Here is a 19934-nt window from a genome sequence, read left to right as displayed (position 1 = left end):
TGGAAGGGGCAAAAGAGTCAATTCAAGAGGAGAAAAAGGGCAGCGAGCATGTTAGATTTGGGAGAGTGGCTTCCCCAGAGGGTGCATGTGAAGGTGACATGGGCCAGCAAAGCCTCGATTGGAAGAGAAAGAGAGGGAAAGAGAGCACATGGGGTGGGCACATGGCGAGAGACAGAGAGAGAGAGAGAGAGAGAGAGAGGGATTTGGATTGAAGAGTGAATAGCTCTGAGCTCTGATGAGGAATAAGGAAGGAAAGAAGGAACGAGGGAGAGAGAGACATGTGACAAAGGGTGAGACAGTGAAGCAGCATGAAATGTACAGCATGTTCTGCACATTCCCTGCATGGAATTGATCAATTGGCAGCACCCCTTTTTCTTTCTATCTCTATCCTCCCATCAATTACATATACTAATAATCATCATCTAATTGGATATATATTTATTATTTTGTGATCTGATACACATGTTTAACCTTGATTTTGAAGCCACCTCATGGCCTCCACCCTTGCATGTGTGTGTGTGTGTGGCACTAACACTGCTACTACTGCATGTGATTTTATTTGTTGCTGAAAGTGGATGATTAATTAGGACCTCTTTTGTTGTCTAGAAAGCTGTCTTTTCACCATTCTATATACATTTGCTCTTCAAAGTTGCCTCATTTAACATAGTTATTATATGATTTTTTTTTTTGTTATATAATTAATTCTGCTCTTTGCATTATCATATAAAGATCATATATCTATATAGATATGTATAATAATTTTATTATACTTATTAATTTTTTTAAATATAAATAAGTTTCTATTTAATAAAAATTTATTTCCATTTATTTTTTTTAATTTTTATAATATTGCATATTAGTCAAATATATTGGTAAGTCCTTAATTGTTCAAACACAACTTTTTCTTAGAAATGCTTGGATCCAAAAAAAGGTAGATTAATAAAAGGCCAATGGCAAATAAATATTCATACCTTCTTTTAAAAGGTGAAATATTTGCTTAAATAGTCAATGAGAAAGTTTGAATTTCAATAATAATTAACTTTTACATTATTTATAAAAAATAAACAAAAAATTACCCATTTTTGGAAGGTGATAGATATTCTCTCTCTAGGTAAAATATGATAAAGATCGATGTATCAAAGTGAGAGACAAAATGATAAAATGGTCATGGTTACAAATTACAAGAGATGTGATCTAACATCTTTTATATATTTATAATAACAATAATAATAATAATACAAGAAAAAGGGAAGTCGTCGGTAGACGGTAGAGAAATGGGGAGTGGGAGTCATGTGGTGGAAATAGCTTTATTCCATCGGTTTTTTGGTCGGTAGAAGGTGAGATAATAAACATGGGTCTCTTAACCCTTTTTGGTTTGGCAGCCCATGCAATGACCCACTTGTTTTGTCTAACTTGCTACACTTCTCCTTTGGGATCTTTAATTTTTTGTTTCTTTTTTCCTTTTCTTATTTTCCATCGTTGAATCTTATCTCCTTCATTTCTTGTTGGGTCCACACCACCAATTTCATTCAAAAGTGTTTCAACCCATTCCCAGCTCTTGAAAATGCATGAAATATTTATAATTTTTTTAATCTGGATTTTATGCACATGATTTGAAAATGCATGTAAATTTGCGGGTGAAATGTGAAATGAAGACTGGGTTTACTGAGGGCCCAATTGGGTAGAGCTAAGCAGAAGGATTATGTAGCTTGAAATTGGAACCCATTACTGTTTAATACAGCGAATCATTGTTTTAGTTTTTGACAAGCGCAAATAACAGCGGCATGTCGTGCGTTAACACAATACATATATATATATATATATATATATATATATATATATATTATAAATATGAAAATACTTATAATTATATTATAATAGATGATGATACTAAAAATAAAATAAATTCTCTTAAATTAATATATAAAAATCAGAAAAACAAAAAAAAATAATAAATGAGAGTGACTAATTTTGTTGAATTTTGGGTTAACTATTTTTTTAGTTTAGATTTGACAGAATCTCTACTTTTATTTTTAAGAACATCTTTCCTCCTTTTTTATTATTAAATATAAAATTAATTAAAAACAATAATATAAACTTTTTCAGTGTTACAAATATTGTTAGAGATATAAAAATTTGATTAAATACTTATTTTATTTTAATTTTGTTAAAATTTAGTTATTATTTTTAAAATGTAAAATCTTTTAAATATTTTTTATCAACTCATTCATGATTTATTTTGTATTATATTTTTTTTGGTACAATTGAGTCTAATTGAGATTCTAACTCGAGACTTAAACAGCTCTAAATAACTAAGATAAAGGCATTAGTTGTATTATAATTTTTTATCGTATATAATCATATTATATGACATTAATAATATAGTTATTTTGGTATAGATAAATTTATATTTAAATAAATAGATGTAATTTCATAGTTTTAATTTTTGAACATACAGTGAATGTGGTTGCCTTTTTTCGTGATTCATTACTTTAAAAATATCCAAAATGAATGATTGAGAGTTTAAATTAAAAAATATAAATATTTAATACAATGATTACAATATAAGTTGATTAAATATGTTCCCAGCTTTAAAACATATTAACTTAAATATGAATCAATCGGTAGAGTATATATCATTAATTTTTTTTTGAAAGCATGCAAATATGATAAAGGCATATCGTATCATATTGGCTAATGAATTAATATTTTAAAGCGCTATCCCTATGCCAATATATTTTTTTTTACTTTGAAATCATGAGATAAATGCTAGATGTGGTCCACTAAATTATATGACATCTAAAAATATTAATGTTTATCTATAATTTAATATTTTTTGTATATAATTTTCACACTGTATATTCTATAATTTTATTATTATTTTATAGTATAGAGTTTTAATTTTCATTTATCATGACTTATTTATTTATTTAAAATAAAATTAATAATATAATATTATTTTTATATTTTAAAATATATTATTCACATTAAAATATGAGATGAGTTTTTATGTGAGAATGAGAATATCTCTACCCTTAGATTTGCCCACGTGTTCATATATCCTCCCGTTGCAGCATGCTGGATAATAAAAAAAGGGTAAAATTGTAATAATCTTGCTGTTCCTTAGGAACAGTAAAAATCTTGTTTGTTTTAGTAATATATATATATATATATATATATATATATATATATATATATATATATAATAATAATAATTTGAAGCCTTCTTCTTGATAAAGATGAGTTAACGACGCCGTTCTCCACAAAAAACATCATACCATTTTATTTGACCTTCTTAGCACTTTTTTCTAGCCATTTCCATAAGGTCCAAAGCTCTTGCTTTAATTCCCCCGTCGCTGAATAGTTGCTCCACCTGACTCTTGACACCTCCTTGCATAATCCTCCAATTTTCATCTCTGTCAAGTCCTAATCCAATCTTCCAAATGTCACAAATGTAGCTCTGGTTCAAAAACTGGTCAGCAAAGTAAGGCCAACACAAGGAAGGGATCCCATTGCTTACACATTCCATAGTAGATTTCTAGTTAAAATGACTTACATGGATGAGCCACAACTTTCCATTGAGGTGGCCAATCAACCACCTTGCTCCGCGTGCCGACTCTGTCTTGAAATTCTTTGAGGAAGGCATCATGCGTCCCTTTCCTTATATCTGACCTTGTTACCTACAGGACAAGTCCGTTGCAGGGTTCCAATCCTAAAGCCAATTCTTGAAAGTGGGTTGGATAAAAAACAGTGAAACTTCCAAATGCAACGTAGATGACAAAATCTGGTAGCAGCCGATGGAGCCAGTTCAGACAAGCTGGTCCTCTGACCAGAAATTTCCTACTGAATCTTTCTGTCTTTGCTTGCTGAAGGTGAGCCTATAGGAAGTAACTGCGGAGCCAAGTTAAAGGCTCTCAGGTTCGGGTCAGCATTGGATTAACGGATCCGAATTGTTAATTTATTAACGGAACTAAATTAAAATTAAAAGAAACTAAAATTAAAAGAAACAAAAAAATATTTAATCAATTATAGGTTATAATTAAATTAAAAAAAATAAAAAATAGATTTTATATTATTAATTAATTAAATATTAATAAAAATATTTATAATTTTTTAATTTATAAAAAATAATAAATATAATTTAATATTAATAAGAGAATAATTATAAGTTAAATAATATATATATTATTAATAAAATTATAATATATATATTATTAATAAAATTATAACTAATATATTAATTATAAAAATTCAGTTATTTCAAGTAATTTAATTATTAAATTAAAAATAATTAAATTAAAAATAATTAAATTAAATAAAATTAATTTTAATTTTATTTAATTTAATTATTTAATTATAACTAAATAATGCACAACCTCAACCCAGACTCAAGGTCCTAAGTTGAGTTGTAAAGCAGCCAGTCTGTCAACTGGACAGATTTGTTGTTCGTTATCATCAGTCCAAAAATATTCTTATGTGCTTCCTCGTTGCCAAGGCAAGCAGGCCCACACAAAGTTGGCAATGTAAATGGCTGGCATTGTTGGTGAAATCTGAACTCTCCTTATTTTTTGTTGGGGTTCCTGGAATTGCAAATAAATTCTCAATTACTTTGTATTTACTTCTTTAATTGGACAAATTAAAGAAGATTTTTAACTAATATGAAAGTTAGAAATACTTGAACACCCCGCCATGCTCATCTATGAACTATGATTCCATCTTCTATCAGCTTTGGGATGCTGAACCCCAGGACCAACTGTGCAGCTGCTGCAGGACAGAAGGCAGCTCGTTGAATTCCCTTCTTTTCTGCAATTGCCAACGCCCATCCAAAACTCTGATCAGAGAGGATGAAGTTGTTCTTATCAATGTCTGATGCATTAATTTTTCAATGATCTCCTCTACTTTGCCTGGCATAACCCTCAAGATTGCCTCAGAAGACTTCTTCCCAGGCTTGTTTTTATCTTCTGAAGATTGAAGCCCATCTGGAACTGAAACTAGATTAATTTGATCCCCTAATAATACCCTTTGATGTGGAGACATTCTTGATTAACTCATGATTACACTCCGTGTTTACAAATGTGATTTTGAAGCCATATTTGGCCAAGCATTGGAAGATTGGCGTGGGATTGGACAAGCATATTGCTTGGCGATGAAAGTATAAGAAAAAAGGCCTTGGAGCTGAAGCAAATTGCTAGAAATAATATTGGAGAAGGTGGTAACAAATTTAGTTATTGAATTTCACATTAAATAAATTAAATTTATATTTTTATCATTAGCTTTCTCTACATTAGTATCATGTCATTGACTTATAATGCCTTTGTTTTTTGGCATGTTATTCTTATTCTTGCACTATTATTACCAGTGTAAGTTATTGCCATGAATCTATTAAATAAGTATTTAGGAATTTCTTCTACGTCACTTCAATGTCTCATCGCGCTTACTTTTCCCCAATTGTTGCATCCTGTGGACCATGTACTATGGTAAATTAAAAGAAAAAGGGACAATGTAATTCATCGCTCATCAAGTAGTTATCAGTCGAATGTTTATACATAGCAAATAATTTTATTTTTTGTTTTCAAAACAACATATAGATAATCAGATTGCATCTCATGGCAGTAAACAATGTGCGTGAAACACAGCAAAATAGGGACCAAATACAAAGAGCAGGGCCAAAACAACAATGCAATATTAGTGTCACGGCTAAGGATGCGAAACATCCAATCCAACCAGAAGCAAAAGATTCTGCAACAAAATCTTGATGTCGCAAGCAAACTGCTTGCAAACCCTAGATATATATAATTGTTTAATATGTTCAAAAATAATGATGAAAATAAATGCGTAAAAAAAATCCTATTGATGATTAGCAGGCATCTCATGGCGGCAAACTGGACAGAAGTGGCTAGTCTGCAGCCACTTAACAATGCAATCCTGGTGATAAAGATGGAAGCATGGCAGCCGAATTGCCTGAACCCCAACCTGAAGCTCTTCCATACACACCGTGCATGTGGTAGCTCCACCAAGATCATCGAGAAACACTAATCTTTCCAAGGCGTCAATGGATGATTCTGTTGCAGGAATCATATCCCTTCCTTCTCCAATAAATCCAAGGCTAGCAGCTTCAGCTTCAATCCGTTCCATCCGCATAAGTAAACGTAAATCATCAAAATCAATTTCTATCCTCCTTACCATCTCTATCTCAACATAAATCCGAGTATAATAGCCGCTAGCAATAGAAGCAATTTGTTCCACAATCTCTTCATGGACGCAGTCTGGAATTCCCATGACAGTCATTGTCCAATACTCCAGCGTCCTTGCTAACGTACGGATGCTCACAGAATCACCTGTAGGCATCCAGATAGATAACTGTTGACTGGACTGCAGAGATTCCCATTCAAAAAACCGTCCATCATGACGTCGTACGCACAGCTGCTGAACATCATTTCGGCGGAAAGTCACCCTAATAGCTGCTGGTTCTGGGAGTTGGTTATTCTGATTCAGTTCCGATATCCCTTGCAATTGGTATCTTACTTCTTCACACATGATTGAATCCTGAATTCAAAGTCTCTAAAAATCAGAAGAAAATTATGGTTTTACGTAATTGAAGATTAATTCTATATATAAGCAAGCCAGTCGGCTATGTTAGACGATCCTAACTACCAAAGGATTAGTGTTATAATCTTTTCCTATTAGAAATTGAATTCTAATTTGCATAATAAATTAATAATATAAATATATATAATTTAAAGGTTATAAAAGTAATTAACTTAAAAGATTTAAAAAAATTAAAAACATATAATTAAATATTAAAATAATATAGAATTATTGTCCCATTATAATTCTAGCCTAACTTCATTAATGAAATATCCTAATTAATTTAAATTATCAAAATATTTTAATAGGAGAAATCATTGAACACTCTTAACTTTTTAACGAACTTCTTTCAAAAAAAAAAAAAAAAAAAAAACCTTCAAGTTAACTTAAGCAACTAATCAATCATTTGAGGAAAGAATAAAAGTTACTTTTTTTTTTTAGCTCGAATCAAATTGAACTAATAGGTCAAATCAACAATTTGGATCTGGTCCAGTTCAAAATTTACGAAACCCCAAACCATAATTGGCCCTATGCTACTACGGTTGGGTCCAATTTGTTTCCAGTAACTGTTGACCAATTCCTATTCCAATCCAGTTACAGACTGGATTAGGCCCATGTCTACCCACAAACTATCTTCTCCTCCTTCCCAATTACAGAGAAGTGACTTAATTTCTACTGAAATTTCATTAATAATTAGGGTTCTTATATCATGATACAAAACCACCCAACTTAAAATATTTATATATTCAAATTTGCAGATCCTAAAAAATTGATTTTATCATCTAAAACGGAAAAAGGCAATGTTTAATTGTTTTATGGAAGTAGCGAAATGGTTCTGATCTCCAATTAATTCAATTTTTTTAATAAATTATCCATTGTCATCAACAATTCTAATAATCAGGATTGGACTCTTTTTGAAATCACTATGAGATTATTCCAAAAGTTCTGGATAAACATAGCAGAAATGAGATAGTGTGTTTTAAAATCGCTTGTAGAGGATACCTATAACTATATATATTTCATACTATATATATATAGTATTCCCAAAATTAGAAATGGTAATAGATTAAAGTATTTTTAGATGTTTGATCCGATCCAATCCTAATAAAATAGGATTTGCCGAGTATGTAATTGAATTTGAAATGAGCTCAAATTTGAATTTGAGTTTTATACAGATAATTTTATTTACAGTATATATATATAATTTTTTTTTCCCTGTTTTGCAATGCTTTTATATTTTTCATATTATCAATATTATTTTAATATTATTAAATAAATATAATATTTTAATATATTAAGAATATATAAAAAATTTTGATATTTTAAAGATCTTAACCAATTTAAAAAATTTTCCTTATCTTTATTCTATTATATTGTTATATTTTTAAATTATTTTTATTACGAAATTTTTATTAAAAAAAATTGAGAGATAAAAAGTTTAGTTTGCACTAAAAGTAATAAAAATAAAATATGGAGTAATTAATAATAAATTTAAAATATTATTTTATTTCTTATATTAAAATTAAAATATTAAATTAAAATTATTTATATATTAAAATTATTATCAGCTACTTGCAAAAATATAGGCAATTTCATATAGTTAGTGTACATGAGAGACTACAATACATGCCAATAATCATAATAATTATTACAAAACATATAATTAATAGAATTTTGGGTGAGTCTATTCTCACAATTATAATGATAATATCATAACTTCTTCAATATTATTTTAATTATTAGACTAAATTATCCTTTATGATTCATTAAATTCATCTTGTATTTTTATTTATAATTTTAAATTTATTCATCTTAATTAATGCAGGCCAATTTTTCCTTGAAAAAAAGCATGGAGGGAAGTTCATACTTTATAGATATGTAGAAAGAGTATTATTTAAAATTAATAATTAAACGGTTATTGATAAAAAAAAAATTAAAAAGAAAAGGCTAATTATAACTTGAAAGCTTACTATTCAATATTTATATTGGTAGAAATAGTATGGGCTTGAAGCTTGTTGATTAAAGCAGCTCAGAGGTGGCAACACTGCAAGATTCAAATTGTAATTGAAAGACAAGAATCCACCTTATGCCTGAACTACTCCTTCAAACAACAAAATCCCTGTTCAATTAGAGTGATTACCTTGGCACAAAAAAAAAAAAAAAAATAGAGATTTGAATAAAAAATTACAAATGGTCCTCAACTATGGAATTTTAATCCTAATTAATTAGGCTTGAGCCGAAACAGAAATTTGTTTGATATTGCTTTGTTTGGCACCACAAATTGAAGGTTGGCAGAGTTTGTGGATGTCCTCCTCCTTGGCATACCAATTGGGTATGAGCCTCGAAGCATGGGGATGAATATCTCTATATGCCTTCTTGATTGTTTCTTCTGCAACTTCAGCAACCATTGCAATATCTGCATCCTCACTACTTTCAGTTAAATCCATCAAGGATCACACCTCCCATATACATGCCATATATATAACTTAAGAGTTACATGCATTCCCCTCTCTCTCTCTCTCTCTCTCTCTCTCTCTCTCTCTCTCTTGCCTTTTTTTAATTATGTGAAAAATCTAACATATTATGACTTGAAAACAATAATTTTCTATCAATTGTCAAAGATACAAGCTTTTTGAGTATATAAAAAGAAATCGCAATACAAGGAATGTTCAATTTGTAATGATTCAAGAAAAGATTTCTTTTGGGAAATTCTCATCTTCAAAATCAGATGGTCTATCAATTATGTCAAAGAATATACACAAAAAAAAAGGAAAAAAGAGAAATCCCAATTCAAGCAAAGTTCTATTTGTAATGATTCAAGAAAGATTTCGTTTGGTAAATTTCCTGTGTTCAAAAAAAGGGTCTTTTCTAAAATCAGCGATAGGCAAGTGGTTAATTTGTGAAAATTTCTGTATAAAAAGTAAATGTCAGAGAGAAATTCAGACCTCGAAGAGGTATTTTCTCGTTTGAAAGTTGAGCGACTATGTAAATAATGGCTGCCAAGATGGATTTTGGGTTTCTCCTGATATCAATCTCTTCAGAGTTTTCAACAGCTTCTTGAACAGCTTTCATGGCTTGATTTTTCATGCCAAGATGGGAACAGAAACGTCTCACAAGTTCACTAGCGTGCAAAGTCCCAGTACCAATCTCCAGATGCTTTTTTATAGTCTCTATAGTTCTATTAAGTTCCTTCCTTGAAACCCTATCCGCAACACTGCATATCTCCTTTAATGTCCTCGGAGATTTACTCTCTCTGCAGGCAATGAACAAGCAAGCAGCCAATATAACGTTCAGGTTCCTGCCTTTGCAAGATTTTTGTTCAACCACATTCTTGTATATCTCATTAGCCCTAATCTTCACCGGTTGGACAATGCTTAGACCATCTGCCATAGAAGCTATCGCTTCAAAGCCTTTGGTGAGAGCCCTATCTGGGTTTATCAGCGAATGTGTCCTCCAATTTATGCCCATACCCTCAGACTTAGCACCACCTCCACCACCACTAGTCTTATAGGAAACTATGGTTGACAGGTTTCCACAGGTTAAGAGAGGATCAGAGGCAGCGCCAACACGATTGGGATCTTCGTCGTCATCATTGTCGGCAAAAGTTCGCCATTCAGACCTCTCATCGATGAAGTGATCTTCCAGAACTAATCCACATTGGGAGCAGATTGAGTCCCCTGTTGTGTGATCGAGAATAACTTCAGTGTTCCCCTTGCAATCCGTGCAATAGTTGAGATTATCCATCTTCTTGGATTTCTTGGAGTTGTTGTGAGACTTCTTTTTCTCTTGTTAGCGATTGTGTTAAAGAATATGAGCAAGGAAAGCCAGAGTGGTCTCCGTCTTTATATAGAGATGGGAAGGCAATTAAGTCAAGGAATCCTTTCTTGACAAGGACTCAGAATTTAGTTCCAAGTTATAGAAGGAAAACACCACTGCATAGGAACAAATTAAAGATCCACTCAGCAAACAACAAGTGCACCGTCATAATTGCAAAATCCAAAGGGGAAGAATAAAATATTTAAAAAATCAATATATCAAGACTTGCCCTTTCATTGGCCAGGGTGATTTCTGCTGGGACCCACCTACGCTGAGGGTAAAAGGTCGTGTGATGACGGTGGAATTACATGAGAAAAAAAAAAATCTTTTGTTTTGTTATTATTAATTTTCATTAAAGAATATTTGGATGTTTGAAAACATGAACACACCCACACCTGATATTGCCAGCCAGGGCTTGTTGTGTGGGCGCCAAGTCCAATTGGAAGTCATGTGGCACATATGTAGCTAACCCCACAAAGGGGTTATTTATTATTTATGTATAAAAATTGACCAGTTATTGTTTCCTCCTTTATTGATTCAGCGTCTACATAAGAAAAGAATTTTCAGTTATGATGCCCTCTCACATCACTTTCCAAATCATGCAAGGGGAACCAGATGCTGATACTGACAGACAGGGTGGATACAAGTTGGTTATTAAGACGACAGTATCAGAAAACAACTGACGTGTCACTGCTTCTTTCAGTCAAATTTATGCAAAAATAAATAAATAAATATATAGTGAGCACCTAGAATTCTTCCAACCCACTAACAACCTGCTTTCTTTTTGTCATAAAAAGGCTTCTCTTGTCTTTTACTACATCATATGCATTATATCCTTTGGGGACATCGAAGGTCAATAGAATCAATGTTTGATACCTTGTACTTTTCAAAGAAAACAAATGGTTATAAAGTTATTATAGAAGTTTCTGCATCCTTTTCAGTGAGATCTTTTGATGCCCCCAATAAAATGGAAAAGTCAAGATGACAACACACACATGTGACAAAGAGGGCAAGATATCTTTAACAAATGTCCAAGTCATTGATGGCTTTTGCCCCACCATCATCAAAATCCAATAACCAATCCCTCAGTGGAAGCTCCTGTGAGAAATCCCAGGCCGTGTAATTTCAGTTAAATATAAATCTTCAACTCTCAACTCAGGAGAGACCTGAAAGGGAGGTTAAATAAAAAAGAAGAAGAAAAAAAAAAGAACAGGGAAAGGGGAGATAATACCACCAAGATGTTGCAAAAGAATTGCAGCCACAGATTATATAAGCTAAATTCAACTAATTTATGTAACAAGCACTAAAGAACATCCACACTACTGATCCTCTTGCTCTATAAAAAGTTAATTACTCCCTATTCTCCTTGGAAATTCATTAACATATACAAGAAACAATATATACTTCCTCAAAAATGATAATAATTGGCCCCAATTCAAAATGAATAAGCGGCCGTGGTTACTTGGAGTTGATCTGTCCGTTCCATTTTGCATTACTCCTTTCTTGCATGCCAGTGTTTCAAGTTAATAAAGTGTCATATTGGTAGGGGCACAGGCAACACTATAGAATGCAGAATGAAGCAGAAAGAGGATTCAGTTTGTGATAAATAGTTGATAGTCATAGTGAAAGACATTGTACTCCCTCCGGTAGATTTCGAGGCATAGGAAATGCTGTGATGTGTCTCTGTGGAATTGGTTTTGGAGAAGCAGAGGAGGTTGAGGTTCCAGAGGCATCTATTTGTCCCCGAACATGAAACTTCGCAAAACGATTAATGACAGCAAACCTTTCCAACTCTTGAAACTCCGCTCTTACGTCTACAACTGATGCTGTCTTGTCCAATCTGCATTATCAAATAGAATAATTTTAGAGGAAATTGTGCACATGGAGTTAATATCAACAATTTATATCCAAAAGGATCAAAATGTTCTTCTGACTAGCAAAAACTTGTTGATACCTTTGGAAGTCATTCTCCAGCTTCTTTGCTCTATCAATGAACTCTTCCACAACTGCCAAAAATTGTCGGTTACCACTTCTTTCAGAGTTTTTTAGCTTTTGAGAATTCCTGGACAATATCAATGGATAATAAGTTTTGGATTGTGAAAAACATCCAAGTCAAAACCATACTACTTCATAAGTAAAAAAGAACATTCTTTATTTTTTTGCTTAACTTAGTTTCTTACAGATTGAAGAATAATACTCACACATCACTATTGTTTACAGGTGCAAGAAACCCATTTCTCATGCTGTAAGCAAGGCTACATGCGTCTCCCAGTGACAACCTAGAAGAGAAGTATGATATGATATCATAGCTTGAAGCCGCATCTACAGATAAAATGGATGCTGGTGCAGGATGAAACAATTGCTGTAGAAGCTGTGTTGTCAATATAAGCCTTCTCTTTGATCGATGCATTGGCTGCAAATCATCAATCATTTCAACCTCATCTTCCACCTGCTGATTTAAAGTTAAGGAAATTAAAAACAATTGACAGTGATACAAAGTTTAATCATAGAGATTGTTTTTACTAGAAGCACACCTTCTCAGTCAGTCGGTTTAAGGCTTTTGCCCAGTCTTGTTCTGTGACACTGCAAAGACAATACCTTGTCATCAACAGATCAAACAGTAAAAGAAACTAACATCCCAGTTTAGGTAATATAAATCCAAGGAAAAGCAGGGGGGAAAAATCTACAACCCACAGCCATGGATATTAAGCAAGCACCTGATATTCTGAAGCCTGTTGGAATCTTGAGTCACCTCTTTATGCCACGGTAGAAGCTCAGATGATGTGATTTTTCGCTTCTTTGGTCTCATAATAGCCTCTTGATTGGTGACTTCTGAAGGCAACATATAGGGGGATGACAACTGCTGACTACTTGGCCAAACCCTGCCACCCTGACCAGCATCAGCAGCATCTAACTGTTCCGAAGAGCTATGCATATGCACATTCTGAGAAGGCTTTCCAAGAGAGAACTGTGAGGCAACAGATTTTGCGAGTCTAGCATCAAAAATTGGCACCATCTGTCCATTTCTAAGAGCTCCGTATTGCTTGGGCCAGGAGGATGCCATATGCTGATTACCATGGCCAAGATCTGTATGATTAGATAGCACATTGCTGCTGCTAGATTGAGTATGAGGGTCAGTACAAGCAAATGTGACCATTTCCTGAGAACTTCTACATTGAAGGGCAGGTTGCTGAGGAGCTTTTACAGTTGGACCATCTCTTGCTTCTCCCAATAAACTAAGCATTTGGTTATCCCCAGATGGAAATGAACTGGTTTGAGATGTTGAATTTGGCGTACCATCCACAAGGTGTCTGAACCTTGAAATGTTCTCATGTAGCTGCTGTCCCCCCAAGGCAGTAGCATGTTGAACATCCAAAGCACTGTCGGCACCATTATTCGTCGTCATCCCCTGCACTTGTTGCAAAAGAGAGTAATTGTGGTGATCATTATGTGAATGGCTGAAGGATTCAATATTTCTTTGAGAAGAAGCTTGAGCAAGGTCGTTGCTATGCCTTACTTTAACAAGGTCCTGCCACTGAGCATGAGACATCAATGAGCCAGATGTGAGAGCAGTTTCATCAGAAACAGGTTGTGGCCCTAGAGACACGCCACCTGACTGAGAAGTATCAAGCATCTTAGATGACATTCGTTGTTGCAACACCTCTTTTCCAGGATTGTCTTCCCCATGTCCAAAGCCTTGTGAATTAGAAGAAGCACCAACTTCTGATGACTTATATCCAACAAATGATTGTCGCTGAGTTGGTACGTTTCTCCAAACATTATATGGCCTTGCTGAATTCTCACCCTGTTGAGACATGACTGAAGGCCGAGACACAGGGGCAGCCTCCAAAACTGGAAATTGTTGACCGACCAGATTGGTGTGCATCTGTTGGGAAGTATCTTGAGAAGGGGCTTGGTTAAAAGGTGGGAATCTGCCATTTCCAGCAGGTAAGGTTGCCTGCAAAGATTGAGTTGATACAGGTACATTGGATAAGGGATGCATTAGAAGTTGATTTCTTGTTTGTGAAGGACTCGGTGAAAATGATGCAGCAGAGTTTCCGAGCATATTCACATATGGAGAGGAACTTTTGGGTCCCAGAGTACCAGATTTGTTTTCCCAGTGTGCTCTTTGAGGCAGCTCATGTGATTGAGGTGAAGACTGAAATGAAGATGGAGTTAACCAAGCTTGATTTTTCTCTCCCAGTTCAGGATTAACTTGCCTAGGATTCAAATTGTTTATAGTCTGTGGTAAACCTGAAGCAAAGAGAAAACTGTTTGAATTGGCCAGCCTTTGAGTAGGAGGAGCCAACCTCAAACCAAAACCTTGGGAATCAGAAGGCTGAGTATAAAGTTGAGAGACAGATGTATCATGTGAATCTGCTCCAGGCATTTCAGTCAAAGGACTACCATCAGCAGATCCAAACTGTTTTGTGGAGCTATCATCCTTTGATTGGTCAACCTTGTGAAGCAGCTCAAGCATATGTTCACTGCCATGTTTATGTTAGTCAAAGTAAATATGCAGCACTTGAATAAATGGGACATAGGAGCAGCTTCTGACTCAAAGTAACAACTTTTAGTATAAAGTTTTGCTAAAAAATTGGAAAGAAAATATGCAGAAAGCCAGAAAACAATGCAGGCCTTCACAGTTCTGTAAAAAATTCATTGACTATACGGACAATTTTGACAGAGTAAAGCAACATGATAATCAGTAATAATAACAAGATTAAACACAAATTCTAAGCTTCCAATTCATCAAAAGTATTCATAACCAACTACCTTGTCTGAGTAGAAACATTTGAGCCATCAGGGAGAACTGATCCATGAAAGGTAGTAGACGTGTTAGAGACACAATCAACTCCAGAAGGTACCTCCTCTGATATTCTTGAATTTCCTTGAAAATTGGGTAAGGATGCCTGGGAATAAACAGAGTGTATCACTAATTAATGACTGGTAAAAAGCAACCACAATAAGTATCCTTGATGAACACTGGAAGCTCATTCACCTTATCTACATTCATTAAGCTGCTGGAAATATCACCCAAAAACTTTAACTGCTCAAGATGTCCTTGCTCATGACCACCTGAGCCTTTTAAGAAGTCACTAGAATTTTCCTTTTGGTGGCAATTTTGCTTCTTTTCATGTGTGTCATTGGCTCCCTCGTAAGAGTTGAGAGCAACTTTAGGGCCATTACTCATCTGATGTTGACTTTTTACAATGCTCTCACTGCCCTTTTCCATAGATATATTATTACTTGAGGCTATTTTCTGATGCTGTGCAGCACTTTGTGGGTGCTCAAACATTTGTCTAGGCCATGCATTGTCTGAATGCATAAATGTTAGAACCTTTTGACCATTGTCAATTGATGTCTTCTGCTGAGAGTTGTAATTCTCAATGGACTCATGAGAACCACCATGGCAAATATCCTCTCTCTGTTCAACTGATAACTGAATTCCTGGCAGCTGGAAGCCAGGGAAGCTAGAGCTCATGCTAGAATCAGTAATCATAGGAAAAGGTTTTGAACTAAAGGAGGAGGCACTCTGCAAGTTGTTATCAACCCAGCCAGCATGTTGCTTCTCACTGTCAACGAAGTTTGAAATTTGGTTATCAGTTGAGTGCTCTGTGTTTTGAAAAGTCAAACTACTCCACTCCTCCTGTACGCCAGTATCACTGCTAGAAGCCTCTGCCACAGCAGACTGCATAAGTGCACTCCAGCTCCCACTCTGAATAGAAGGAAAAGCATAAGATGAGTCTGGATGTTCCAATGTGTTGCCCAAGCCTCCAGCACTTGCCTCAGGGCGACTTCCAAAAGCATCCCAAATGTTGTCATCCATATTATACAATATCTTTGCTTCCATTGGATCTAGAGGAACCAAACCTTGAGAAGGGCCAAGTTGTTTTGTTTGCTGCCTTGTAGGCCAATCAGCTTGTTCTTGTCTCCCATTAAATTCCTTCACAGCTGTATTGCCCTGTGGAGTATTACCCTCCAGAAGATTTCCAGGAAAAACTCCACTATTTAAACCCTGAATGGGAACTTGTCCAAAACTATTTTTCGTCTGAAGTTCCTGCTTGGATATCAAAGCTCCTTGGGATAAGCCTGCCAGGTCTAGAGGAACAGCAGGCTGATCTCCTACAAAGGGATTGCCAAACCCAGATGACCGCATTACTGATTTTTGTACTTGACCGCTAGCCTGGGCCAACAAATTGACAGAATCATGAGATGTTCCTTGGAGATGAGGATATTGACCCATGTTGCCTCTTGTGTTAGAAATAGGAGTACCATATAAAGAGACATCAAGCAGCTGAGGAGTAAGACCTGTGGAACGCAAAGCCTGAACTTGCTCTTGGGAGAACACGACTTTATTTGATGCTCCTTGCACAGCAGGAGATGCCCCACGCTGCATCCAGTTCTTAAGCATTTGCGACGCATCAGGAACAGGTGTTCCACTGATGAGAGGTGAAAACTGACCCCCAGCTGCCGGTCTTGAAACAGCAGAAAACTGGTTTAAGGAGCTCTGTTGCCTCAAATCACCTAGCTGCTGAAGCTGCTGCTGTCTCTGAAATTCTTGCAGCTGCTTGAACATTATGTGTTGCTGCAACAACTGCAAGTCATTAAACCCAGGCTGCTGCATTGGGTGAGTCTGTGGAGAACTCAGCTGTTGGTCCTTCACAAATTGATGCTGCCCTCTGAGAAAGTTGAAATCACTAGAAGCTTCAGTAATCTCTGACTTTTCTGAATTTGTTGTCAAGGTGGGACTGTCTGCACACTCATTTTCTGGCTGTGATTTAAAGACAGAAAAACCTTTTGAAGTCAAAATTCGCTGGTCATAACAGGTGCTTTCACTGAAAATTCCAGGCTGATTCTGATTTGACTGGAAGTTATGGTATCCACGCAAAAATTCATTTGCATCCAGTGGATTGTTGATGGTAAGACTTCTGGAATACTCTGGTCTTGGAGTCAATTGCATATAGTTTGGGTCAAATGCCACATTTAGAGACTCAACATCATTTCCTTTCAAACAATCTGCAAATACCAAAACAAGTATAGCATGAGTTCGCATAAGCACGAAAGAAGTGTCTCAAACTGCAATTAATAACGGAGTTTCATAAAAAAAGTTTATTTTTCTCATTTTGCGACAGAGAAGGGAAAGCACTTATGCTATATCAGGAAGCAGTGTAAACATTTTAGTGATTGAGAAGATGTGCTAAAAGAATATCATAAGCAGTGTATATCATTGATACCTAATTGCCGTAAGTTGTAGTTCTTGCGATTGAAATACTGTGTTGCCCCAATCCGTGTTGGCTTTCCAACCCACTGATCGTAATCAAGTACTGGCCAACTGCCACCAACGGCTTGAGATAGATGCCGACCCTGGGAAGAGTTGTCTAGCTTGTATAGATTGCAGATCCCCTCTTCAGGTTTGTTACCAGGCATTAAAAATAAAAAATAAAAACTTTCCAGCTAATTTTTTGTGTAAATTTTAGGTCTATCCATACAAATGATCAATATTTAGTCAGACCACTCCATATGGCGCCTCAAATTGATATCCTGCAAAAGTTCATTCAAATGAATGAAGCTAGAAAACTAGAAACATATACATGAAAAAACTAGAAACACTTCGAGGCCATAAATGTGCATACTGGATAAATTGAACAACAACATTCATTAAAACTTCCTAAAATGCAAGTTAATAGACAGCATTTATAACAAACATAACACAAACAAACCCTTTGCAGTATCACAGTCAAGCATTCCATCTACGAGTGCTCTAAAGAATCCAAAATATCTCGATTTGAGTGCTTAGTAGACAAAATAATACCGTTGGAATCTTAAAAGAACTCAGGTTAATTGTTGTTAACCAAAGGAACAACATACTAACTCAGTTTCAACCTTTTTTCCCTTTAATTGCACAGAGACCTTTGAAGATACTGTATAAGTAAAGTATTCAACGCAACTACTCGCGCAGAAATAAAATTAAAAATAAAAATCTAACCAAAAACCAGACACACACCCAAAACCACAAAAGCAATGAAAAAGAAAAAGGGTCAATTCAGAAGTTCGTAAACTAATCCAAGCTAAGGAATTGAAGATAAACACGTGTAAATTAACAAAATACACAGAAACAAATTCATAGCATAATAATATAAAACTAAAGCAAACTAAAACCGAACTCCTAAACTTTAGAAAACCCTAAACAAACCAACCAACCAAACAACCCCTCGCCCCCCTCCTCAGAAACAACCATGCAAAAGAAACCATTTCCAAGCTAATTTCAGTACAATTAAGAAGAAAAATACAGAATTAACACTAAAATCACTCACTTCCAGCTAAAAGAAGTATAATTACCAAAAACCCAAAGGGCTCCCAAGCAGAAGCATCAAAAGTGTTTACCAAACTTGACACAGCGTGATCTAAGTAAGCAGGAATTTAGGGTTCTTTTGAAGCAAAGAAGAGCATAGACGACCAATGAAGCAAACGGCGAGCCGTTTTTTAACGGACTGATCAATTAAAGGAAGCCAAAAACCGCAAAACTTGATGTGTGATATGTTTATTTTCTTTTGGCTTTTAAGATCAATTTTTCAGTCCCTTTTTTCTCCAAAGAAAAAAAAGAAAAAAAAAACTCTCAGCTGAACACCTTCTTTCTCTCTCTAGAAACGCAAGCACACAGTAGTAAGAGAAAATTTGGAAAGTCGGACCAGAGAGCCGAAGATAGAGCAGCGGAGCGGAGCGATCGATAGACACAGTGGCTGTCCAAAAATTATAATTTCCATATTATAAGCTTTTAAAATGTGCAGGAAAAATGAGGAAAAAAAAAAAGAATTCTCTTTCCAAACCTTAGGCTCGGACCAGAGTGTCTCAGGTGCGGAGTTAGCCTCGGATGGTGATAATTTTACGTACTCTCTCGGGTGTATGTATTTGTTAGTTTTGGATCGTTGGATGGAGATATTTAGTGTGTTGGACAATAGAGATCTGAGGACGGAGGAACGCTTTAGCGGGTGGGTATCAGACAAAGGCGTAGAAAAAGTGGAAAAGGGATATGCGGATTCCACGCGCTTTTAGTCAAGCGTGGCGTGACATACCTTTTTTTTTAAGTAACTTTTTGTGGGCTTTTTTTTTTTTAATTTTAATTTCTATTTTTTATTTTTTTTTAAGTTTTCCGTGCCTGAGCTTTCTCTGTGCTGGCTTTAATGGGAGTTTTTTTTTTTCATAATTCTGTAGATAGCAGAGGGATTTTATTTTATTTTTTTTTATTTTTAAATTGAATAAAAGAGTAAAAAATATGATTTTATAACACTGGGCTGGGCGCTTAATCCATTGGCCCAAAATCAGCTCTTTAAATGATTGATCAATTGATGATATTAAAGAATAAGAATGATAATTAGTGAGTGAACCAAAATAATTAATATAATTTTGGAGGGAAAAAATGGAAATTGAATATTGAAATAGATAATTTTTTTAAAAATAAAAAAATTTTAATAAAGAAATAATATTTTAGAAAATAAATGCATTGAAACCACATGAGAGCAAAATAA

The 19934-nt window shown here is 34.7% G+C and overlaps 3 protein-coding genes and 1 pseudogene across 5 annotated transcripts; all 4 read right to left on the bottom strand.

Moving 5' to 3' along the window:
- Positions 1-4396: 4396 nt before the first annotated feature.
- Positions 4397-5469, bottom strand: LOC110659314 (UDP-glycosyltransferase 83A1-like; annotated as a pseudogene).
- A 227-nt stretch (positions 5470-5696) lies between these two features.
- Positions 5697-6551, bottom strand: LOC131168934 (NEP1-interacting protein-like 1). The gene has a single exon (XM_058154165.1). It carries the CDS (start codon positions 6535-6537, stop codon positions 5848-5850), a length of 690 nt encoding a protein of 229 aa, XP_058010148.1. The 5' UTR covers positions 6538-6551; the 3' UTR covers positions 5697-5847.
- Positions 6552-9115: 2564 nt separating this feature from the next.
- On the bottom strand, positions 9116-11499 carry LOC110659302 (transcription initiation factor IIB-like). The gene has a single exon (XM_058153440.1). It carries the CDS (start codon positions 10330-10332, stop codon positions 9481-9483), a length of 852 nt encoding a protein of 283 aa, XP_058009423.1. The 5' UTR covers positions 10333-11499; the 3' UTR covers positions 9116-9480.
- Positions 11500-11645: 146 nt separating this feature from the next.
- LOC110659344 (uncharacterized) lies at positions 11646-19163 on the bottom strand. Of its 3 annotated transcripts, XM_058153439.1 has the most exons (10): positions 18748-19163; positions 17643-17949; positions 15407-17424; positions 15181-15317; positions 13922-14891; positions 13122-13813; positions 12939-12987; positions 12606-12853; positions 12359-12466; positions 11646-12244 (listed from the first exon to the last, which is right to left on the bottom strand). In XM_058153439.1, exons 2-10 carry the CDS (start codon positions 17833-17835, stop codon positions 12022-12024), a joined length of 4638 nt encoding a protein of 1545 aa, XP_058009422.1. In that variant the 5' UTR covers positions 17836-17949; positions 18748-19163; the 3' UTR covers positions 11646-12021. The 3 variants fall into 3 exon arrangements, with proteins under 3 accessions (XP_058009422.1, XP_058009421.1, XP_058009420.1); XM_058153438.1 differs by having other exon boundaries at positions 13122-14891; positions 18723-19163; XM_058153437.1 differs by having other exon boundaries at positions 13122-14891.
- Between the last annotated feature and the right edge of the window lie 771 nt (positions 19164-19934).

This window comes from Hevea brasiliensis, chromosome 9 (genome assembly GCF_030052815.1).
Source record: "Hevea brasiliensis isolate MT/VB/25A 57/8 chromosome 9, ASM3005281v1, whole genome shotgun sequence".
Lineage (NCBI taxonomy): Eukaryota > Viridiplantae > Streptophyta > Magnoliopsida > Malpighiales > Euphorbiaceae > Hevea > Hevea brasiliensis.
Note: the sequence above shows the minus strand (reverse complement) of the source record. Positions and strands in the feature narration are given on the sequence as shown.

Coding starts and splice junctions, on each gene's coding strand:
- LOC131168934 (XM_058154165.1), bottom strand. CDS start 6,537: ATGTGTGAAGAAGTAAGATACCAATTGCAAGGGATATCGGAACTGAAT.
- LOC110659302 (XM_058153440.1), bottom strand. CDS start 10,332: ATGGATAATCTCAACTATTGCACGGATTGCAAGGGGAACACTGAAGTT.
- LOC110659344 (XM_058153438.1), bottom strand. CDS start 17,835: ATGCCTGGTAACAAACCTGAAGAGGGGATCTGCAATCTATACAAGCTA. Junction 15,318..15,406: donor GCTTAATGAATGTAGATAAG/GTGAATGAGCTT, acceptor GTTTATTCCCAG/GCATCCTTACCCAATTTTCA. Junction 12,467..12,605: donor CCTGTAAACAATAGTGATGT/GTGAGTATTATT, acceptor GATATTGTCCAG/GAATTCTCAAAAGCTAAAAA.